The sequence below is a fragment of the Natator depressus genome, chromosome 3 (genome assembly GCF_965152275.1).
Source record: "Natator depressus isolate rNatDep1 chromosome 3, rNatDep2.hap1, whole genome shotgun sequence".
NCBI lineage: Eukaryota > Metazoa > Chordata > Testudines > Cheloniidae > Natator > Natator depressus.
Genome location: NC_134236.1, coordinates 82,869,651 through 82,891,791, shown reverse-complemented (window position 1 = coordinate 82,891,791; position 22,141 = coordinate 82,869,651). Strand labels below are relative to the sequence as shown.

Genomic DNA, 22,141 nt, shown 5'->3' with positions numbered 1-22,141 from the left:
CTTTTTAAAAATGACTGAGACTACTGAACTGCCACTCTTTCCTGAGAGACAGTATTACACTGCAGGCAGCTTGTACCACTTAAACATGCCCAATTGCAATAACTTACTTGGGAAATAAAGACACAACATACAGCCTTTTCACAGAATTTCAAAATTCTCAGGTGAAGTTCTAACACATATTACAGAGCTCTCTCTGGCAAATGTTATTAAAGCTGTCATTAAAGACCTCCAAAAGTCTTAACTGTGCAACTGAAAATGTTTTCAAATCCTCTTATCCCAAACATACCAAATCCCACTGTTGTTAAATCTGATATTTTGTGAATTTGATACTACATGGCTTACTGAGGGTTGTGGGGAGAGATTTTGTGGAATAACACAGATCTACAGAAAGGAAAAAATCAAGAGCACCTCTTGTCTTCATACTGTCCAATTCCAGGATTAGAAGGCACAACAATAATGCTAACCAATTACAGCTCTGTCTAGGTCATGTGCTATCTGTAGCAGAAAAAAACAAGATGGCAGATACCCTGGGTTATTTTAATTAATTTAATCATGTGACTAATTGGTCTCTGCTGGGTTTCTGTGGTAACTGCTTCCTAAGTGCTGATGGGCAATTGTGTTAAATGTAGCTTGGAAACTGCATGTAGGGTGCAGTGCCGTATAGAGAGCAAAGGGAATTGCACAGCTGTGCTTGGAAGGTGCTCCTGCTGAGGCCCTGATTATCTAAGAGCAGAATGTTTACAGCTGTACTGTCCTCTTTGCTTCTTTGTTAATAAGTTTTTACATCAGCTTTTTAAAAGAATATGCTTATAATGCAGAATATCTAGGGTCTTTCTTTCTCTTCTGTGTGTAAGTAGACTATATAAACATAGATAATATGCAAACACATGTGCGCAGAGTGTATATATCACTAAAAACAAAAGTATAGCTGTATATAGCACTGTGTATTTAAAATGGAGACTACTTTTATGTGCACAGTATGACCCCCCAGAAACTACAATGTCTTATTATTGGTGTCTATATTCTCAGGTAAACCCATGTGTGAACCCTGATAGAATTAGATGTGAAGATGCTTTCTTCAACTGCTCCTATGTCTGTTGGAATATTGTCATGAATAATACTTCATCCACACAGATCACACTTAGCATGGAGTTCTGCAGAATGATACAGAACATTGTATAAAGCTGGCAAACATGAAAATGACTTGTACAAGTCATTCCTTGCTTCTTGTGTTGAATTTTGTAACACCATGAATAAGATGTTGTCAGACTACTGGGTCCAAACTTAAACTCACATCTACTCCTATGATTAAATGTAACAATAAGAATGGAAAGATGATTCATAATAGCAACCTAAATTTGCATAATCTCAATTGCACATAAGAAATGACTGTTTAATGGGGCTGTGAGTTAAACGAAGTTAAGGACATAGACAGGAATCTGCTGAAAACCTTAATGGTAACTTGCAAGAAAATCTAGGCAAATGTACATAAGGCAACATAATGATTTACTACAAACACAGAATTTTACAAAAATAATATTTGTCATACTGCACCCTAACTTTGGCATTGCAAATAATCAATTAGAGACTGTAATAAAGTGTGGCATACAAGGGGTGGAAGTTTGGTAGCTACTTTGTGAAGGATGGAAGTGTTGCATTAAGTAAAACAGAAGAGAGTAGCTGGAATGGTAGAGAAAGAAAGATATGTGTAACATGGCTCCCCTTTGTGACTTAATTATTTAGGACCTGGGGCAACTTGCAGAGTAAGAGGCTACTCGATGTTGCTAAAAGTAGCAGAATCTGGCTTTTTTTTTTTTTAAACTTAAATGAAGTTTAAATAAAATGTCTTATTTTCCTTTTGCTGTTGAAGCTGTGTTAGATGTACGCAAAAAATACCCTACCTCCTCCCCTTGCCTATTAGGCTTCACTGATGACATGAGTCTTTTGGTGAAATCCTGGTCCCATTGAAGCCAATGTGAGTTTTGCCATGGAATTCAGCAGGGCCAGGATTTCACCCTTTGGTTTAACGCTATAGCTACTTATTGATACGTGAGTGTATATTTTGATCTGCAATTTAAATTTAGTTCAGTAAAATTAACTGTAAATGTTTCAGAGAAATATACCTAAAGGAAATACAATCAGAATTAGTTGATTTAGAAACCATATTGTGCACGGTCTAAAAACACTGGTGCAATGATGTTTTGTGAAGTTTATTTATGTGGATTGAATTTTTTAATATTAAACAAATAGCTGAAATTCCTGATGCCATAACTTATAAACTGCACCATATTCTCTATTATAAAATGTAAGGCATAATGGAAGTGCCTGCACATTCCAGGGGCCTTAGACATTACGTTTGTGCTGAAATATCTAGGCACAATAAGATAAAGTGAGTTGAAGATGGTGCCTCCTCTTATAAAAACATTTACTCAACACAGTGCACGGAGTTCTTGTGAGCCATTTATCTATGATTAGAAGTTATATGAAACAGTTTCATTTAAGCAACAAAAATAAAATAAAAACAAATTTTCCAGTGACATTGTATCAGGCCTACTGCTCCTCCAGATCCAATGTAAAGTAAATGGAGCAATTACAATTCATATACTGGGCCAAAATCACAGGTGGTGTAGGCAGGCACAACTCCATTGACTTGAAGAGTTATGTCTGTTTACGCCAGCTGTGATTTTGGCCCACTGAATAGGACACTTCTGTTGACATTTGGATTATGTGCACAAAGTCCTTCATGCTTGACATACCATCAGTAGAACCGTTCTGATTAGGAACATAGGATTCACCATACTGATCAGACCATTTGTCCATCTCATCTGGCAAACTGCCTCTGACAGTGGCCAACAACTGATGTTTCAGAGGAAGGTGGAAAAATGCCCCATAATCTATTCACTTGTAAAATGCATCTGGGGATGATCCTGGCAGGCAACAGCTCCAATGTATGGGATTTGGTTCCTGTTATTGTCTTAGCTAGCCTAGCTATAAATTATGTTAATGGTCATCAATATATTCCACCTGTTTTAAAGTCAATCTCACTACCTAATTTAATGCCTAATCCAACTCTCATTCAAGTCAATGCAAATACTCCCATTCAATTCAATGTCTTGGGGATCAGGCCTTTCACTACAATGTGTGGCCGTGAATTCCACAGGTTTACCTTACAGTCTGGTGAAGTACTATTTCCTTTTCGTTTGCCATATACTACCCATTTAATTTTCACAGCAGCATGGAAGTCAGAGATAGAAAAGACCATATAGCCAATTTCCCTGCCAATGCAAGTTTGTTCCCTAATGTACATTTTCTGGTGTTTTGTCCATTCCAGTTTTAAACATCCCAAGTGGTGGGGCTTCCCTCATGACACTATATCATGTGCTAATAGATCTAATCCCAATAGCTCAAAATGGGAAAAGACAAGCTCCTCATCTTTTCTCTTAAACCCACTGCTCCTCCTTCTCCCTTGATGCAGACACCACCATCCTTGTCATTAACCAGCCTACCAACCTTGAGATCGTTTTTGACTCCTCCCTGTCTTTCACTCTGCACATTTAGACTGCCACCAAGTCTTGCTATTTCTTTCTCTGTTATACCTATTACAATAATCACCATCCCTTCCTCACTTTCCTATAGTTTAATGCTTCACCACACCCTATTTATCTCCCGTTTAATTACAGCGACTTCCTCTCTGGCTGCCTCAATGTCTAATTTATTAGCCACTATCATCCCCAAATTCAGCATCACTGTCCAGATTTCTCCCTTTCACTGAATATCAGTTTCACTCTAGTTTTCCCTACATAATATTAGCTTGCACTTTTCCAAGCTGAAGTTAATTTAGTTGCTTTCTGCCAATATTTATACTTTCTTGAGGGAATTGTTCTGTGTCCTCATTTGTGTTTGCAGCTCCTCCCAGTTTAGTATCATCTGCACATTTTATGAACATGCTGTCTTCTCCCTCTTAGAGACCATTAATGAAATATTAAATAAAACCAGACTTAACACAGGTTCTAAGGGCACATCCCTATCCATAACATGATGTGATGCTGTTCATCCTCACCCTTTATTTACAGTCCATGAGCCTGTTTTCAGCCTGCTTGACAGCATTCGTATCCAACCTGATTTGAATTAATCTCAGGGCCAGGTTTCATGGGATGCCATATTAAACGCTTTACTAAATTCCCAATATATTACACATCCTAATTTCCCTTCATCAGCTAACTTCGTAATTCTATATATAAACAGAAATTATCGTTGTCTAGCAAAACCTACGTGCTGCTTTGCTTGCGAAGCTGTTATCCCCTGTATGTGTAGTTTAACTCCCCCCCCCTTTAACACTTGTCCATTATTTTATATGGGATGTAGGCTGAATTTATAATGGGCCCAGATCCAGGGTGCAGTGCTGCTGTTTTGTGCTGCTCCAGTGGAGGATAGTGGCCCTGAAGCTGGTGCAACTGGCCACAGGAGGCTCACCACAGTCCATGGGAACCTCCAATGGTGTAAATCTAGAATTGTGTTCCTGGGCCATTCTGCTCCCTCAACTACAGTTGGCATGGGAGTTGGGGCGGGGGGGGGGGGGGTATTGCCAGGGCTTTCCTATGGTTCACTGATCATCAATTAGTTGGTCACTTCCTACACCGAATTATTAATAAATATATTCAATAACATTGATCAGAATAGGTACTCCCTGGGGTACCCCATTATGATCTTCTCTCTGCTTTGAGAAGCAGCATTGAGTACAACTCTTTGTTTCCTCTTGCTTTTACTAATTTTGAAAATATGGCAAGATTTTGCTCTCACTTCATGGTTATTTTCCTTAATTGTCACGATGATGGTGATGATAACCTTCTCATTTACATGTTACTGTTCATTCCCAAAAATCTCAAAATACTTTACAGAGTAGATCTAGAAGTCTCACACGAGGGTGCCTAAATTAGACACCTAAGTTTACATGTATGCAGATAGAACACTGGCCTGGGACTCAGGAGACCTGGACTCTATTTCTGGTTCTTCCACTGGCCCACTGGGTGACCTTGGGAAGTCACATTAGTTTCTTTGTGCCTCGGTTTCCCCATATGTAAAACAGAGGTAATGATACTGATCTCCTTTGTAAAGTGCTTTGAGCTGTACTGATGAAAAGTGCTATATAAGAGCTGGCTGATATTTTATTATACATGTCAGTGGGGCTGTAAACACAGCTTGGGCTGGTCAAATTTTTTGTCAAAACTTTTTTACAATAGAAAAACGGAGGGGTTTTTTATTAAATGAATTTTTGCAAAAAGTGTCTGCTGTCTGTGGAAATTTTCAATTTTTTGTCAAAAGACCAAACATTCAAAAACTGAAATATTTCAGCCAAAAAACAAAATATTTTGTTTTTTAACTGATTTGGGTTTTTTGGCACTTGAATTTTTGCCAAAAAAAAAAAATCTAAATTTTCTATGGAAAATTAGACAAACTATTTTTTCCCCATTTTCATCAAAATTTTCTGCGGGAACAGGGGTAAACCATTTTTCAACCACCTCTAGACTCAATACCTCTGGAAATCAAGCAACTTTTATTTAAATTGCTGAAACTGTGTTTAGATACCTAACTTTAGGCATCCAAGTGTGAAATTTTTGTCTGCATACACGCAGTAGTGCAGAAATGCAACCACCTCTTGTGTGGAGGACATCAACCAACTGGTGTACAGCATGCTGTTTATCAGCATGCTCAACTTTATGAAGGACTTCAACAAATGCCAAAATCCAAATAAGCTATGCCCTCTGATTCACCCTTGTCTACTATGTTATTACATTCTAAAGCCCAGTTTCTCCTTACAGAAGCAATGCTGGTTAGAGCCTATCTGGTTATAACTAACCAAAAGCTATACTATTCTGTTATTATATAAAATAAAAATTAATTAGACTCTCAACTGGATTTCCTACAACCAAGATGAGAAAGGAATTATAGATTGGTGAGTTTCTTCTTTTTTTTGAGAGAGATAGGCACCACACAAACAACTTTCAAATTTTCAGAAACAGTTGCCTGTTTTAATAATATATTGCATATCCTTGTCAATTTCTCTGCTATTTCACACTTCTATTTCCTTAGGAACACTCGGATGAATACCATCTGGTCCTGGTGATTTACTGCACTTGAGTTTCTGAAGTTGCTCCATAACTTCCTCCTTAGAGACTTCAATTTCTGTTAAGGCCACATTCTGATTTCCTGTGAAAAGTGCCCTTGGAATAGGAATTTTCTCATAATCTTTTACTGTAAAGGCTGATGCAGAAAATTAATTTGATTTTTCTGCTCCTTCACAATTTCTGACTGCCCTTACTCACCACTTGGTGGTTGAGAGGAGACAGTCTCACACACTCCTTTCTTGCTTCTATTGTGATTAGATATGTCCTTAATTTTCGAGATAACCTTATACATTTGTCCTTTAGATCAGTGCTTCTCAAGCTATCTGATGTGGGGGACCGGCAATTTTTTTTTCCAGTGTGCGTGCAGACCGGCAACCGATGGCTCGCAGACCGGCACCGGTCCGCTGATCACCACTTTGAGTAGCACTGCTTTAGATCATTTCTTTGTCCTCTTTATTTCTAATGTATACTTTGGTATATTTGCAAAAAGAAAAGGAGTACTTGTGGCACCTGAGAGACTAACCAATTTATTTGAGCATAAGCTTTCGTGAGCTACAGCTCACTTCATCGGATCGATGAAGTGAGCTGTAGCTCACGAAAGCTTATGCTCAAATAAATTGGTTAGTCTCTCAGGTGCCACAAGTACTCCTTTTCTTTTTGCAAATACAGACTAACACGGCTGTTACTCTGAAACCTTTAGTATATTTGTTCTAATCTACTTATGTTGCTTATGTAGAATTTCCACTTTTTTGAAGGATGTCTGTTTTGCCTTAAATGTGCAAAAATGTGGTATTTCCAGTATAAATGCCCCAGGGCCCCCTTAAGTCACTTTTCCCTATTTAAAAAAGCAAATGTTTCTCACCCCTCTTGGTGTGTGAAAGACCCACAGGAACAACAAGTAAACTGACTGACTTCAGGCAAAACAAGGAAACTATACACAAAGTACTCTCAAACATACAAAAGACCTGATCCGAAGCTCATTAAACGCAGTGGAAAGTCTTCTATTGACTCCAGTGGGCTTTTCATGAGGCCCAAAGTAAGCAAACTGAAAAGCAGAGAACATTTTTTTCTCTAATCTCTTGTTACACTAATCATAGGTGTTATTTGTAACAGTAGTAGGTAACAAATTTTCTGAAAGGTGTGATTTTTAAGTTGACGTTGTCCCTTTAAGCTTATGTACTTCTCCATTTAACCATGCCAGATTTACTCTTTCCTTTTTACTTTTTCTTTACTCAGAGGTATATGTACCATCTGTGCCTCTAATATGGTGTTCTGAAATAGCCTCCAGAGTGATTCAGTGTTTCTTTTTTCTTAAACTTTCTTACTGTTAACCCTTTTCTTCACCTCTGTGGTTGAAAAGCAGCCTATTATTGTACTGATCATTTGCTCCTCCAAACCACAATGTGCCACTCAACTATTTAACAATGTGCCACTCAACCATTTAACACTGAGTAGTTAAAATCAACAATTATTATTGCATTGTAAGATTTCACTATTATTTATTTACTCTCTTTCAATATACTGACTTTCTTCTTGTGTTTTTTCCTAACCTGGAAAAAATGTAGCACACTCCAACTGTAAGGGTTACGATTCTATCACCTGAGATTTGTAGCTAAAGAGATTTCACCCCACGGTCATCTCTACTTTGCAGTGATCTTTCAATGGTATCTAAATGGTGGCCTCCTTTCTGATAATCTAAATTACTCCTTCTAGCCTAAACTTAGTTTTCATGACCTCTCTTCCATGTCATTAGTATAGATGTACACCACAGATATGAAGTCCTAGAAACCAAGTTAATACTGAAAGGGCTCATCTAGACTGTCTCCACTACCTACACTGAAGATCCTACCTCAGGATCAATATCCAAATTAGTTGTTACATGGGTTCCTGCTGCATTGCTCATGCATGGGCCAGACAGAATTCTAGTCCCTGTCCAGACTAGTCCCTGCTCTAACTCCTAAAATACATGGAGGAGAAGCTCTAGTTTCACTCTCTCAAGCTGCATATACCAGCCAACAGAGCTGGCCTTCACCTGAGTAACTTCATCTATTTAAATGGAATTGCATGGATGTATATGGGGCAGAATTTGGCCTGACATTTTCTAGTTAGGGAGTAAAATAAATCCAAAGCATCTGAAACCACACAAAAAACAGATTTTTTTATAACTGTGTCTAAAAATCATTAAACAGATGAGTGCCTTTACTTTAGATACAAAATTGCATCCAGGCTGATGACTTAAAGCATATGTTTACGTTCAGTCCAATTTAAATTCAAATGGATGAGTTATAAATGCTTGAGTTTGTAATAGAGAACGTCCTGTAGCTGAACTTAGCTGACCAGCAAGCACTCTTCTACTACTAACGGACTGATGTTCCAGAGCTAAAATAGTTGACATTTTTGAAGCTTTTACCATATAAAACTTTCCTTGTTTCTCCATCAGGTTTGACACTTACAGATCCAGCATTGATTGATCTTACAGGGCTTGGCCTACTTTCACTTGCACCTTTCTGTTACTTGGTTTTCCTGTTATACCCCTCAGCATGTCAGTTTTACCCACTTGAACTCCTTACACTTATTTAGATTCACTGGGTCAAATTCTGGGCTGATGTGTAAGGGCTCCCCTAGTCTCATTGTAAATCAGTAAAGGCCTCTAGTCTTAGGCTAAGGAAGTGTAACTTTCACACATAAGGGGCCAGAAGGTGTAAGCTACATCACTTGTTCCTTTAAATCCACTTAGAGTCCCATCTTAATATGGCCCAAGTACTGCAAGGAAAAATATTTCTCCAATTCAGAAGAAACCTTACATCTTTGTTTCTAGGTTAAAAAAGGTTTCAAAAACATTTAAAATTAAGGACCAGATCCTCAGCTCCATTGACTTCTATCTCTCCAGTAGAAACTTCTACTAGAAATTGCTGTGGTTTTAACTAATGAGGATAGTATTGAGGTCTTGACACGTGCTGTTGGAAAACTTTAAAATTGGAAATGACTTCCACCTTCATCTGAGTTCAAGGGTTTTACACCACTTTTCTTTTTAGGGTTTTATGCTGATGTCCACCACAGCACTATCAGAGCAGGAGCCTACAAGAGTTTCACTTAACTCATGTGCTCAGTAAACTGCAATATCTCAAACATTTTCCAGAATTCATAGTATACAATGGGTCCCATACACAGCATTATGGCTAGTCCAATAATAGTTTTCAAAAAATGAGTTTGTTGAACTTTTTTCAATAAATATAATTAAACTACTTTGTTTCAATATTTGTCCAACTTAATGAGCTGAGTGACAAGTTAACTCATAAATTAATTCAATAATTTATTCAAATGGCATGATATTTTTAAAATAGAATATCTGATTTAATATTTTCTGCTTTATTTGCCCAGCTCTTCTCAGTACTAATGATAAATGTGTACATTGAGAATAGAGAAAAATGCATCAAATATACTCTGTGCACATTAGATTTAAACGTCTTTGCATCCATCCTAACTTTTCATCATAGTAAACAATATTTTCTATATTGAGCCTGAACTGACAGAGTGGAAACAGAGCTGAAGACTGCAGTCTTATATTTCATATGATGCTACGGTAACCCGAACTAATCTGAGCTGATGCGAGTTGAGGTACTGGAACAGGGGACGAAAGCAACGTGTTATTGAACAACTGTCTCTGTCTAGCTAAAACATAACTGACCCAAAGAAGTTCCAAGGTAAAGTGAGGCTTTTTGAGTCATCTGGACTTTGAAATCAAAAAATCCCACGAGGTGATATAATAAATGTTCTTGGCAGAGACAGTGAAGCCTGTCTTGCCAAACTTCTTAATGCAGCAAAATATACATCCGTCACCCCCACAAATTCCTACTCCATACACATTCTTCTTCAGAGGTTTAAAATACTTCAAGTAAGCATCTTAGTAAAATTAAAATAACAGGAATGAGAAGCAGGGTTTCTTTCTCAGTCACTGTGAGAATGTAGCCAGTAAACAATGGCTTCTTCCATGTCTTAATCTTCATTATTAAAATGTCATAGTACCCTCATATTTAAATCTGTCCCAGCTGCTAAAATCACATAGACCTAGTGTATGACAATGATAAAAGCTTATCCAGTCATGTCATAATGAAATTACTTTGTTGTTATATGTGTACATAAACAAAACCTATTACTGGCAATACAAGCACTTTAGCTGTTCGGAAGTGATGTGAGGACACCTCAGATAAACGAGTCGACTCATTTGAATGAAATACCCATTGTCCAAGAGACAGTATATCCTGAACTCATAATTAACACATTCATCTCTATATAACCAAAGTAGCCAGAATGCAATATGACCTGAGATAATGTGATTTGGTGGTTAAAATTAAAAGCAAACACAGCTTTTAATTGGATTGCATACCTGCTAGTAATTCAGACAATGGGAACTTGATTCAAATTTATGGTATTAAATGGCAGCAGATGGACAGTAAAATGTCCATTGTTTGCAAACTGATGTGCACAGCCTGGCTGGCCAACTACCTTCATTAAGCCATTGGTGGCCTCAGTCAGGTGCTGGTGCATTTCTTCATTAGAGATGCTAACACATTATACTTTCATGTTGATAAGCATGGGGAGATAGTGAGTGATGGTACCAATGGGTTAATTTGGGATTTCACTCCTCTCTTCTAATCACAAGTAGAATCTTAGCCCCTTGGAAAGGGTTTTATCTGACTTTTGATCTTGTTAATTTAATAAATAAAAAAGCTGTAGATGAGATCTAGAGGGAAATAATTCCCACCCATCTTGATGACCCCACGCATCACTTGGTGGGACAGGAATTGCCTCATACCTCAGTAATCTGCTCCATTTTGGGATGCACTGTTCCAGACCTTTGGTCCCTATCCTGTGGAGCCTTCTACACTCCCACAGGCTCTTAATCTATTCTGCTCATGATGATTTTCTTCTCCCCTCTCTCCAGAGATTTAATCAAAAAGCTTGCAGTCATGCCCCACATTTTAAAATATTTCCTTTCCAAACCCAGTTTCCTATCTGCATTTGTTCATCAGTATTATATTATATCCTAACATAGCAATGGAGAGTAGTTTGGTTCCCCAGAGCCTTAGGAACAATCCTTTGTTTCCTATAATGAACTGGAAACCCTGCTCTCTCTCTCTCTGTAAAGCAGCATCCCCAGTAGAAGCAAGACTGTGAACTACTTCTTAAATTACACTTCTCTACAAAATCTGTAAAGCCAAGCAATGGCAATTCCATGCTAACTGGGCAGACCACCTGCACTACTGTGACCTTTCTCAATACCTAATTAAAACAAGGTGAATCGGCAGGAAAAATATTGATTTGCTGTTCATATTCCCACGTGTTTCAAAGCTTATGGTTAGAAAAGGAACCTTAAAATGTTAAACCTGAGCTTTTTAATGTCAGGGGACATTAACTGCATTATATCTAGTGAAACAATTTCCAAAATTTTCATGAATGATAGTCACTTCACAAATTAAATTGTACAGATGTCTGGGGAAAAAAGGGAGCAGACAATTTTGTCATTATTCTTTGACTTAATAGCAAGATTGTTAAATATTTCTGATGCAGTTAGGCTGCATAATTAAGCCTGAAATCAAGAGAACTTTCTCTGACAATTTTCAATATTAATTTGGGGGCAAACAATAGTCTGTTTACTTAGAGTTCTGTGTATTTTAATCATATAGTGGTATACATTAATTAGCCAACACAATTTGAAAGTGAAAAGAATTATCTAATGTAATATTACTCAGCACTAGATAAATGTGTATTACTTTTGACGGCCCCAATTGTTTTGCTGACACTAATTCTCACTACACAACTGAGACAAAAATTCCCATAGTACAAAATGCATCATCTTCAGCATTTCATTCCAATACTACAATGGAAATACCACTTGCCATTCCTTCCACCTTCAAGTGGCGGGAGGAGTAAAGCTGGATTCTCTCTTGTAGAATGATGCCATGTCTGACTCCTCTGTCTCCTGAATGTATTACAGCCCTCTGGGCTAGAAAAGGGAGACATGTTTTTAATGCCATATGAGCCTCACTAGGCAAGTTACCTGGCTACCTGTGCTACTGATTCATTTCAGGTATTGTAGATCAGTATTCCGCACAAGGAGAGAAAATTATAATTATTTACATTTCCTTGTGCAACAAACTTTTAGTTTTTGATTTATGTTTCTTTGTTTGTTTGTAGAAGTGAGATTTGATTACGCTGTAAACAAAAACATTTATCATCTTTTTTTCCTGATTGTAAGGCAGTGCAAAGCAGCAACAAGGTCAAGTGTAATAAACTGCCTGACAATTTTGCACTCACTCTCTCTCCAATACCCTAGTCAAATCAAGAAAATCAGTCTCTAACATATCTATGTATGGATCTTGTAACCTGTATGAATTCAGTCTTCATTCTAGGTAGAGCCATTGGGTCATAATAAATTTGTTTTCTGACCCATTGATTCAATAAACTGATTTTAAAAATTAATCTTCTCAGGCTTCAGACTCAGTGGTCTAATTATGAATTCAATATTTTCTTTAAATGTAATATCCTGAAACTTGTGGGCCAGTGGGTTTGCAATGTGCTGCTGTGATTCTTGGACTTACATTGGCTAGTCGATAGAATGAAATCTATCATGAAAGAAGGGAGCACTGGAACAGCTTTAACCCTAAATCTGTTCATTTACAAACAGTAGTATGAAAAACTCCCTTTCTTGCAACATTGCTTTTAATTGGTATTATTATGCACAACAGGTTATCATTATGCACTAGTTCACTGTGTACATTTGACTATGTATAGCAGACAAAACAGGAACAAGAGTTCAGATGCAGAAACAATCTAAACATTTAATCTCTCTGCCTAAAGGGGTAGAAAAAATACAGAACTTTCTTTTATTCATTTATTAGTAGTAATTTAGACAAGAGACATATTGTGGTTGGGTCTCTCTATATTTATCTGTCATATATACCTGCACTGCTGCTGGAGCACAAGGTTGAGGACTGCTACCCAGGTGTTGCTGTTCTAAAAGCCCTCTGTGACAAAATTCATGGAGAATCAATACATACCCATGACTTGGGCATACAGCAATGTAAGTCCATTCCATAGTCTAGCAATGATTCCTGTTATCCAGACTATTGCAACTCTTGGCAGGAATAGTACATGTGGGGGTGCAGGTGGTGTTGTAGTGTGCATGCAACTATGTACCTCCAACATACAGCTGCACATTAATGGTGCTTTTGTAGAGTTTGTGTGCCTTCCTTATAGATTTCATTCAATAGGTGCTTTCAGCTGGTTTCCTCCCAGAATTTAACCCAACTGGGAATTTGTAAAGAGTGCAGCGCATCAGAGCCTACATTTGCCAAATGTATTGGAGAGGATTTTTGTTTCATTTAAATGCTGAGATAATCTTAATTCTATATGCAGCAATTGGTATTAAGATGTGTATAACTTGCATCATTATTTTATAATGTTTTGAGACGTGAATGATGATTTATTCTTTACTGTTTGAACAGTCCTACAGTTTTAAACAAGTGCTTATTATAGCAGTTCTTAGCCAGGGTGGGAGCGGGGAAGACTGCTTAATACAATCCATTAGGAAATTCAAGCCTTAAATGAAATGACCACAAAGTCCTATCAGCTCACTGAAATACAGCAGCTGTACATATTTATTGTAATACAACACTATATTGTTGCAAAGATATGCTGTTTAAAACATGCATAAGGCAGGTGAAATGTGACCATTTTACTCCTGTTTGAAAAATGAGAAGCTGTAGAGTGGTGTAACTTTTCAAATACATAAATAAACATTAGACTCGTGGAGAAGACAGGTACATGGCCAGACTAGTAATAAGAGTTTAAAAGGTCATTGGGTATACCTGAAACTTTTGCAGCCTTGTTACTTGTAAATACCAGGGAAGGTGAAGAGCTGTTTAAACTAAAAGACAATGTTGGCACACGAGTAAATGGATATAAACTGACCATGAACAAATTCAGGCCAGAAATTGGATGAAGGTTTCTAACCATCAGAGGAGTGAAGTTCTGGAACTGCCTCCTAGTAGGAATTCTGGGGGCAAACAATGTAATGAGTTTAAAGAGAGGGCTGACAAATTTATGAGTGGGATTGCATGACGGGGTTGCTTGTGATGTGCGGAGCGGGGCAAAACTTGAGAGCCGTGGGGGTCCCTTTCAGTTTATGTTTTATGGCAGGACTTCAGCCAGTCACCTGCAGGGGTCAGGAAGGGATGTTTTTGCCTGCAATGTATTCTGTGGGGTTTTTGGTCTCCTTCCTCTGAAGCATCAGGGATGGCCATCATGGCAGACAGGACACTGGACAGTGTGGGAGAGTGCTCTCTGTAAGCATTCTCTCTCAGGTGCTTGGCTGGCTGGCTGGCTCTTGCTCACATGCTCAGCATCTAGCTGATTACCTTAAGAGGGGTCAGGAAGGAATTTTCCCCAAGGCCAGATTGGCAGTGACCTTGGGGTTTTTCACCTTCCACTGCAGCGCATAGAGTGCATCTCTTGCTGGGATTAACTGGGGATATCTCATTTAATCAATTCCCTGCAATTGCAGGGGCATAGGGCATTGGTCCACCTCAGTCCCTCCTATTCTCTGCCTGCCTTGCACATAACAATAGTCTTCTGCGGGCTGTGATCCTTTGGTCTAATTTTGGTTGTTGGGTTAGGTGCACGGGTGCTGAGTGATACTGTGGGCTAATGGGAGTGCTTAATTTGTAATGAAAGAGATGCTGAAACTCAAACAATTAGCTTCCAGGGATCAAGCGATTTTTTTTTTTAACTTTCATAACTGACATGGCAAGCCCAGAGGTGCCAGGGCTCAAGCCTCGACACAAATTAAGCACTGGCTCATGGTATGCACGAGGTCACACTAGATGATCTGGTGGGCCCTTCTGGCCTTAAACTCTATGACTTTGATCTTGTGCCGTGTTTCTCAAAATCCTGTTCTATTAGCTAGAGTGAAGTGAAAAATAATAAGGGCCTGCTGAACTCTATTGAACCTGCCTAACTTCAATAGCAGCATTAAAATTCCCTGAGTATTGCATCCTGTGCTTGTTCATATGGGACACCATGAATATAGAGGTGATAGAAAGTTCTAGATTTAAAATAATGTGTGGGCCAGGTTCAGGTCTCAGATTCACTCATGCAGCCACAGGCTCTCACAGGTGTAACCGAGGGTGGAATTTGGTCCTTTAACTTAAAGAAGGCTTTTATGCAATGATCCAAATGCTGTCAATTGTGTTGCCTTGCCATGTCTTAATTCCTCAAGGCAAATGGGAAAGTAGGACACATGTTGATCCTTAATATTTACAGAAGAAAATCAGTTACTGCTGTGACCTATTTGAGAAAAGCGTAGAGCAATTTATTATGGTGAAATGTCCATTTAAAAGAATAAGAACTTCTTTTGTTCTTGAGATCTATAGAAGAGGGTTAGAGGTATGCAGAGGTTTCTGTCTGAGGAGAGATTCAAAATATTTGGGACTGTTTAGTTTACAGAGGAGACAAACAGAGGTGATATAACAACATATCTGATGCAAAGAATGAATGGTACAAAGAATGTATATTGGGCACTTCCCTTTACCCTTTCCTATAATACATGAACAAGGGAACATCCAACAAAACTGACAGGCAACAAATTTAAAGCTGGTAAAGGGAATATTTATTTACATAATACATGATTAATCTGTCTCTCTTATGGCCACAAAATATAATTGGATCCTATTTTCTAAGTCATAACGGGATGACACACTGATATGGATAATGACAACATCCACAACTACATTAAGTAGAATCTTTTTAAAAGGTTTTTTAGATGGGATATAAGCCCCCTGCTTCATGGCATAAGCCAAAGACTAACACATGGGTTTTAGGCCCCACTGTGGATTAGTAATTCCATAATTGTCCGCTACAGGATTTCTTGCCCCTTCCTCTAACGCATCTGGTACTGGCCTCTGTCAGACATACAGTACTGCACTAGATGGACAACTGGCAATTCCTATGTTCCTGTGTGCTTCCTTGCTCAAGTAAATCCTGTCACTGGAAGCCAGGGGAGTTGCAGCTGAATAAGGAGTGCAGGACTGGATCCTTCATTACCCCAGAAAGCTTACAGCATGTGTGGCGCGCACACACACAGAGGGGTACTTCACTGTCCATGATCTGAACATCCAATTCTAAAAATCATCTTACATGAAAGAAATTTACTATTTTCATGTCAAAATGTGGAGTATCTTCGGTGCATTTCTCCCTACCCACCCCACATCCTCCAAATAAAAAGAGATAAACACTACACTTCACAGAAGGTTCCACATGATTGTTTAACTTGCCTATCTGCTCCAGTAAACATTATGAGCTTGATTCTCAAAGACTGCCACTAAAATTCCACTCTGCTGATTTTTGCAACCTAATTCTTTAGACTTTTTTCTTTCTTTTTTTTTTTTGGGGGGGGGGGGGGAGAGAATGATGTGACCCAAATTTATAAAGGAGGGTAATTTGAAGCTACAATGTTTCTTGCATCTAAAATCCATTTTATTTTTTTACTATAGATTCAAATATCAGATGGGGGGGGGATTATTTTTAAGATGACAGACTTCAAATGTTCTGCAGCACAAGGGTAAAATATGTAGGTTTAAGAAACAAAAATGTGAAGGATTTTATGAATAAATAAAGCTGTCTAGATCAATGAGTCTCACCCAAGGACTCCTCTATTACACTAATAAGTAACAAACTGCCATAGCTATTTTTTGTAACAGTTGGTGTGTTTTGCAGCGGTGTTCCCTTTTTGTTTTTTAAAACAGAAACACCCTATATTCTGCTGCACAAACCAGCTGCTAAAATAAACTACAGGGCAACTTCAGTCACTGCACTTTACAGATTAGAATAATTTTTGTGTCATTTCACTTTGGGAAACCAAGCCAATATTAGAATTCCATTTTAACTTGAGATAAATGATCTTTCAGATTATTGGAAACATCCTCATGCTATGATAGATGGTTTTGTCACTGCTTACCCCACACAAAACACCAAAATGTCTGAGTTTTTTTAAAGCAATAAGTCCATAATTGTTTACATTTAAAGATAAACTTTAAAAGCATGAAACTAAGGTCCTGATCCAAAGCTCACTGAAGTCAATGGAAAGACTCCCATTGCCTTCACTGCACTTTGGGTCAGGCCCTAACTGCATATGCCATCTCCAATGATCCTGCTGCCACTGAAATCAATGACAAAACTTCTCTTGACTTCAGCTGCACAAGATATAGCCACCTACCAAAAGTAAGACTTGTAGGTCTACCTCCCTATGCACAGCTGTGAAGATCCCTCCCCTAGTCTTACACATAGAGCAAATATAATAAGATTCCAGAGCAGAACCATAATTCTTATTTTATAGTGCATTATTAGTATAGTCTAATTAAATTCATCCACCCTCACAAAACTCAGGCATCAAGCTGAAGGAAACTGAGAAAACAGGTTACACGTTAGTAAGGGGTGATAGTCCAACAGACAATACATATGGAAAGGTAAAGGGAACAGACAAAACCATAAGAACCCAAAAAAATATTTTTTTGCTAGCTATGAAATGAGACCTGAGCTAGGCCTGTGTAGGGTTACATCTTTCTTTGGCTCTCTTACCTTGTTTCTCTTGAAGTATGCTCTTCGGCAAGCTGCAAAGCACTTCTCACTGCAGAAGCATTTCACTTCACTTCCCATACTCAGGGAATAGCGCTTGATTCCCACTTTCTGGCACCAGGCACACATTATTTGTACATTTGACACATCATCTTCTACAACAAAAATATAAAAATAATGTTTATATCAGATGCAAACACCCAATCAGACATCTATGCACTTAACCTCAGAACTCTATTGCAGTAACTTTGCCTTCCTCACTCTTTGTGAGCAGAAAGAGGCAGGCTTGTGATTAACTACTTGTTCCCTAGGCAGCTGGTAGCCTGTGCCAATCAGACCAGGAGACTGGCAGAACTTCTGAGATGGATGGAAAAGGTTATCTTAAAAAATGATGCATCACTGAAAAGCTCTGGAGGGCCTTTCGGCTTTTTAGCATGTTTAAGAAAGTGCCTAACTGTATTTTTTAAACCAGTAACCAACACTAAAGACCAATGTAACTAATGCTGTTATATTCCCGTTACTTAAAATCCATTATCAAGAGCCTCGGAAAAATTCTGCTCAGCAGCTAGATGATAAAATACTCATGGAAGCTACTGCACCAGAGCAATGTAATGAGGGCCCTTACAAACAGGATTCTAAATGGGATGTGAGGAAGGAAAAGGAAATATCCCATTTGGGTGTTGATTCCAAATAATGACTAGAAGAGAATGGGAGGAGGTTTTCTCTGAGTAAGATTGACACAAAAATACATATTTGAATGAGAGGGGAGTTGCCTAATTGTGATACTAAAATCTGCAAAGTGATTCTTATAATGGTTGAGTACATTTTAACTCACCAAAAGTTCTCTAAGATGTGCTATTTGACCCTGTTTTGAGTTCTTCTGACATGTACGTGGAGATTTAACTTTTTAATATTTACATTAATTTTGGTGTTATTTCCCTGAATTTTAGGGAGATCATTTCAATCATTCAAAAGAAAGTGAGTGCAGCTTTGTACTCAATGCCATTTTCCTCACCTCATAGTCCTCATTCTCTTTCCGGTATTCTTCATGTCTCTATTCTAATTTGATAAATATTTTCTAGCAACCATCTTGTACTGATTTAACCATTTCAGTTCTCTGGAGCCTCCAACTTCTTTCCCCAATTACATTCTTTGTCACTAGCTCTTTGTGCTGTTACCTACAGTTGTTCCTCTCTATCTAGAGTATGGAAGTACCTAGACTGTTGCTTTAAATTGGATTCATATAGTCAAGTGCAAGAAAATTCCCCATAATAATAAGACTTACACAGCACTTTTCATCTTCAAATCCTGGCAACGCTACTGTGAGATCTGTGAGGTCTTATCCCCATTTTATGGAAGGGGAAACTGAACAGTTAAGTTACTCGTACAAAGCAATACAATAAATCAATGGCAAACCCATGATTTAGAACTAAGGATTCTATTCTTATATCCAGTCCATTAGACAACATGACCTTTCAGTCACTGATAATAACTATTGTCTGATTTCTGCGGGGGGGAAATCCCCAAAAGATTAATTGTTAAAGCAATTTGCAGTCCAGGAGTGATGGGAAGTTCATGATTCAGAGAGCCAGCCATGCAGTCATCCCATTTCCCTGTAAAGGATTTGTTTTGAAGCAATGCTGTCATCATTCTGCAAAATTATTGGCAAACTAATTTTTAGTCGAGTGATTTGGCTCCTTCCCCTGGCTATCGTAACTCAGAACTACATGCTGCATTTTATTCACCTTAGCAGAGTAAATACTGCCAGTTTAATAATGTTTTTCCTTCCACAAATTGTGTTGTGCTTTATAGTTACAAATAAAATTGTACAATGTAAAAAACTTGACCTTTTAATTTGAATCAGACTGTACACCTTTAAAACTATATTTAAGGCCAAGCCATAATGTAGATTTGTGTTTAATATGCTATAATTATGACATTTTAGCACTTACTCTTTAGAGTGGGATTTGCCAAAATCTCAAATGTTCTAACATATTTGACATCAACAGAAATCAAATTACTTTGGGCCGAATTATAGCCAGCCACGCATGGGTTCAAGAAGCTCACACTGGGGGCAGTTATAATTTTGGCCGCAGGATGCTTTGGAGTGCAGACTGGCAATAGGAGCTGCCTAGCGTTGTCATGGCCCTGGGCCTGCCCTGTGAACCAGCAGAGCTGTATTGGCAGCAGTACTAAGTACATCTATTCAAAGGTGAGTCAAGAAGCTCTTTCCATCATGCTCCCCCACTGAGGTCAGTATGCCTTAGAAAGGGCATTGTTTCTGAGAGAGTACAACTCCTTTCCCACCTTAGTGAACCTGTTCCTTTTAGAAGGCATCATTTTGCCCAGTTGAATTTACCTGGCAAGAGAAGAGCCGGGGAAGCAATAAAAACAAAGAAAAACCTCTTGCACCTGAAAACAGTAATGTGCAACATTAAAGTCACTGAATGTACTTCATATTTTCCCCTACCAATTTAAGAGTATTAACTCTTAGATTGTTCTACAACGCCCGAAAATGGAAGAGGTGCGGATGCTCCCTTTTGCAACAACCTTCATTAATGCAGAGAAGAGCTGAAAGGGGGAACTCACCACCTGAGAGCAGAGCTTACTTTCAAAAAGGCTAATTGCTGGGAGCACTCACTTCCAAAGTAGATAGGTTCTGTAACAATGTGGACTTAACGAATGAGCACAAAATTCCAAAACATGAGTTTTGAAACTATTCCATAGTGTGGGCCACATCTTAATAGAGAGAATGTCTCCTGGACCACTCACCCACCTGTCTGTGAACAAACACACTCTCGCTGGTGATCAGGAAGATCACCTATCCACCCATTTACAATCACATAACATCCTTGTGGCAACAACAGCAATTGTTCCCACGAGAAAAGTAACCCTGGGGGGCTCAGCTGTACTCTGTTTTTTTGCAGCCATGCAGGTGGAGTAAGGCTCTCCTGTACCTCCTTGTGGGGCCACGTAAGGCCTTGCATTCAGCTCCTGGCAGAGAGGGAAGAATAGGAGCTGCCCACTCCCATATATATACTGTCCTCCTCTGTCTTAAATAAATCCCACTACAAGCTGCCCATCAAAACTAGCTGGGTACAAGGCGAGAGTGTATGCTTCATCCGTAAAGGACTAGTAAAACACTCCCACGCTCCAAACAGCAGTGGTGGAACTGTGGCTCAGGGATCTCTGAAGCACATGTCTCCTGGGACAGTGCAGCTAAGGCATCACCCTTTGCTCAGGGCTGTACCTTAAGGCATAATCTTACCCTAAGAAAGTATATAATGTATTTTTAACTTCTCTTAATGCAATTTACCAGGTGGAAATAAGTAAGTAAAGGAGCCAGTGCCATGTGATCAGCTCTCCATGGACCACCAATGGGTGGGCCACAGACCACAGTCTGAGAATCTCGGTTCTAAAACAATGTATTTCTTTAGCTTTGAGCGAGTAGGGCTGACAGATAAAGGTACACAGGATAAAATCAGGACAGGTGCAGAGCCAAGTGCTGTGGCTTATGTGGCAGGATATGTGGATGAAAGCTGGGGGCCAGATTAAAGTTCCTGATTTGTGCACATATTTTCCTCTTCTTCATCAGTTACAAGACTGTACTGAGCTTGTGAAAATATTTAATAGGAACCTTACATGACAGTATATTAACCTTAATGGTTGAACAAGCAGAGTACAACTTTTAAAACAGCTAATAGTTCAGCCACTTCTGTAATTACAAACCAAAGGCACTGAGAAATAAACCAAAAAATATCAATTAAGGTTTTGTATAGTAAGAAACAGAGTTTGTTTGTTTGTTTGTTTTTTTGTCTTATTCTAAAAAGAAACTGGAATGCTCCAAAAAGTGTAGTTTAAGTCTAAGTCAAGATTCCCATAACTTTTTCACAGACCTTCATTTCATACTAAGACTAAATTCTTCAGAATTATATTTACCAGACACTTGCCCTTCTGTTAGAAAAATGTATCAATATATACTATCTAGCACACTCAGTGACAAGAATTTACAGCAAGAACGCAGAAGGGACTCTAAAACTGAACATGTTCAGGAGGCTTGTCTATCCTCAATCTTTTCCAAAATTCTTTTATATGATTACATTATATTATTTTATATGATTATATTAGGCCTGGTCTACAATGAGCATGTTTCCAGTGTAACTATACCAGTATATTATACTGACAAAGTGCTCCTCGTATGGACACAATGTATGCTGCCAAAACTGCATTTTGTATCAGTCTCGTTTATTTCAGACCACTTGTGCAAAATATGCTATCCTAGCAAAACCACAATTTTGCCAGCATGACTGCATCTACACTTGTGGCTTTTGTGAGTACAGCTCTGTTGGTCAGGAATCACACCTCAGAGCACCCCTGACTGA

General features: G+C 38.5%; 1 protein-coding gene across 2 annotated transcripts in view; it reads right to left on the bottom strand.

Moving 5' to 3' along the window:
* The window catches only part of SOBP (sine oculis binding protein homolog), a 142,029-nt gene that overhangs the window by 96,190 nt on the left and 23,698 nt on the right, over positions 1-22,141 (bottom strand). For both annotated transcript variants that reach the window (XM_074948194.1, XM_074948195.1), the window contains exon 4: positions 17,763-17,914. In XM_074948194.1, the coding sequence (XP_074804295.1) occupies positions 17,763-17,914 (152 nt within the window). The remainder of the gene's footprint in view (positions 1-17,762; positions 17,915-22,141) is intronic.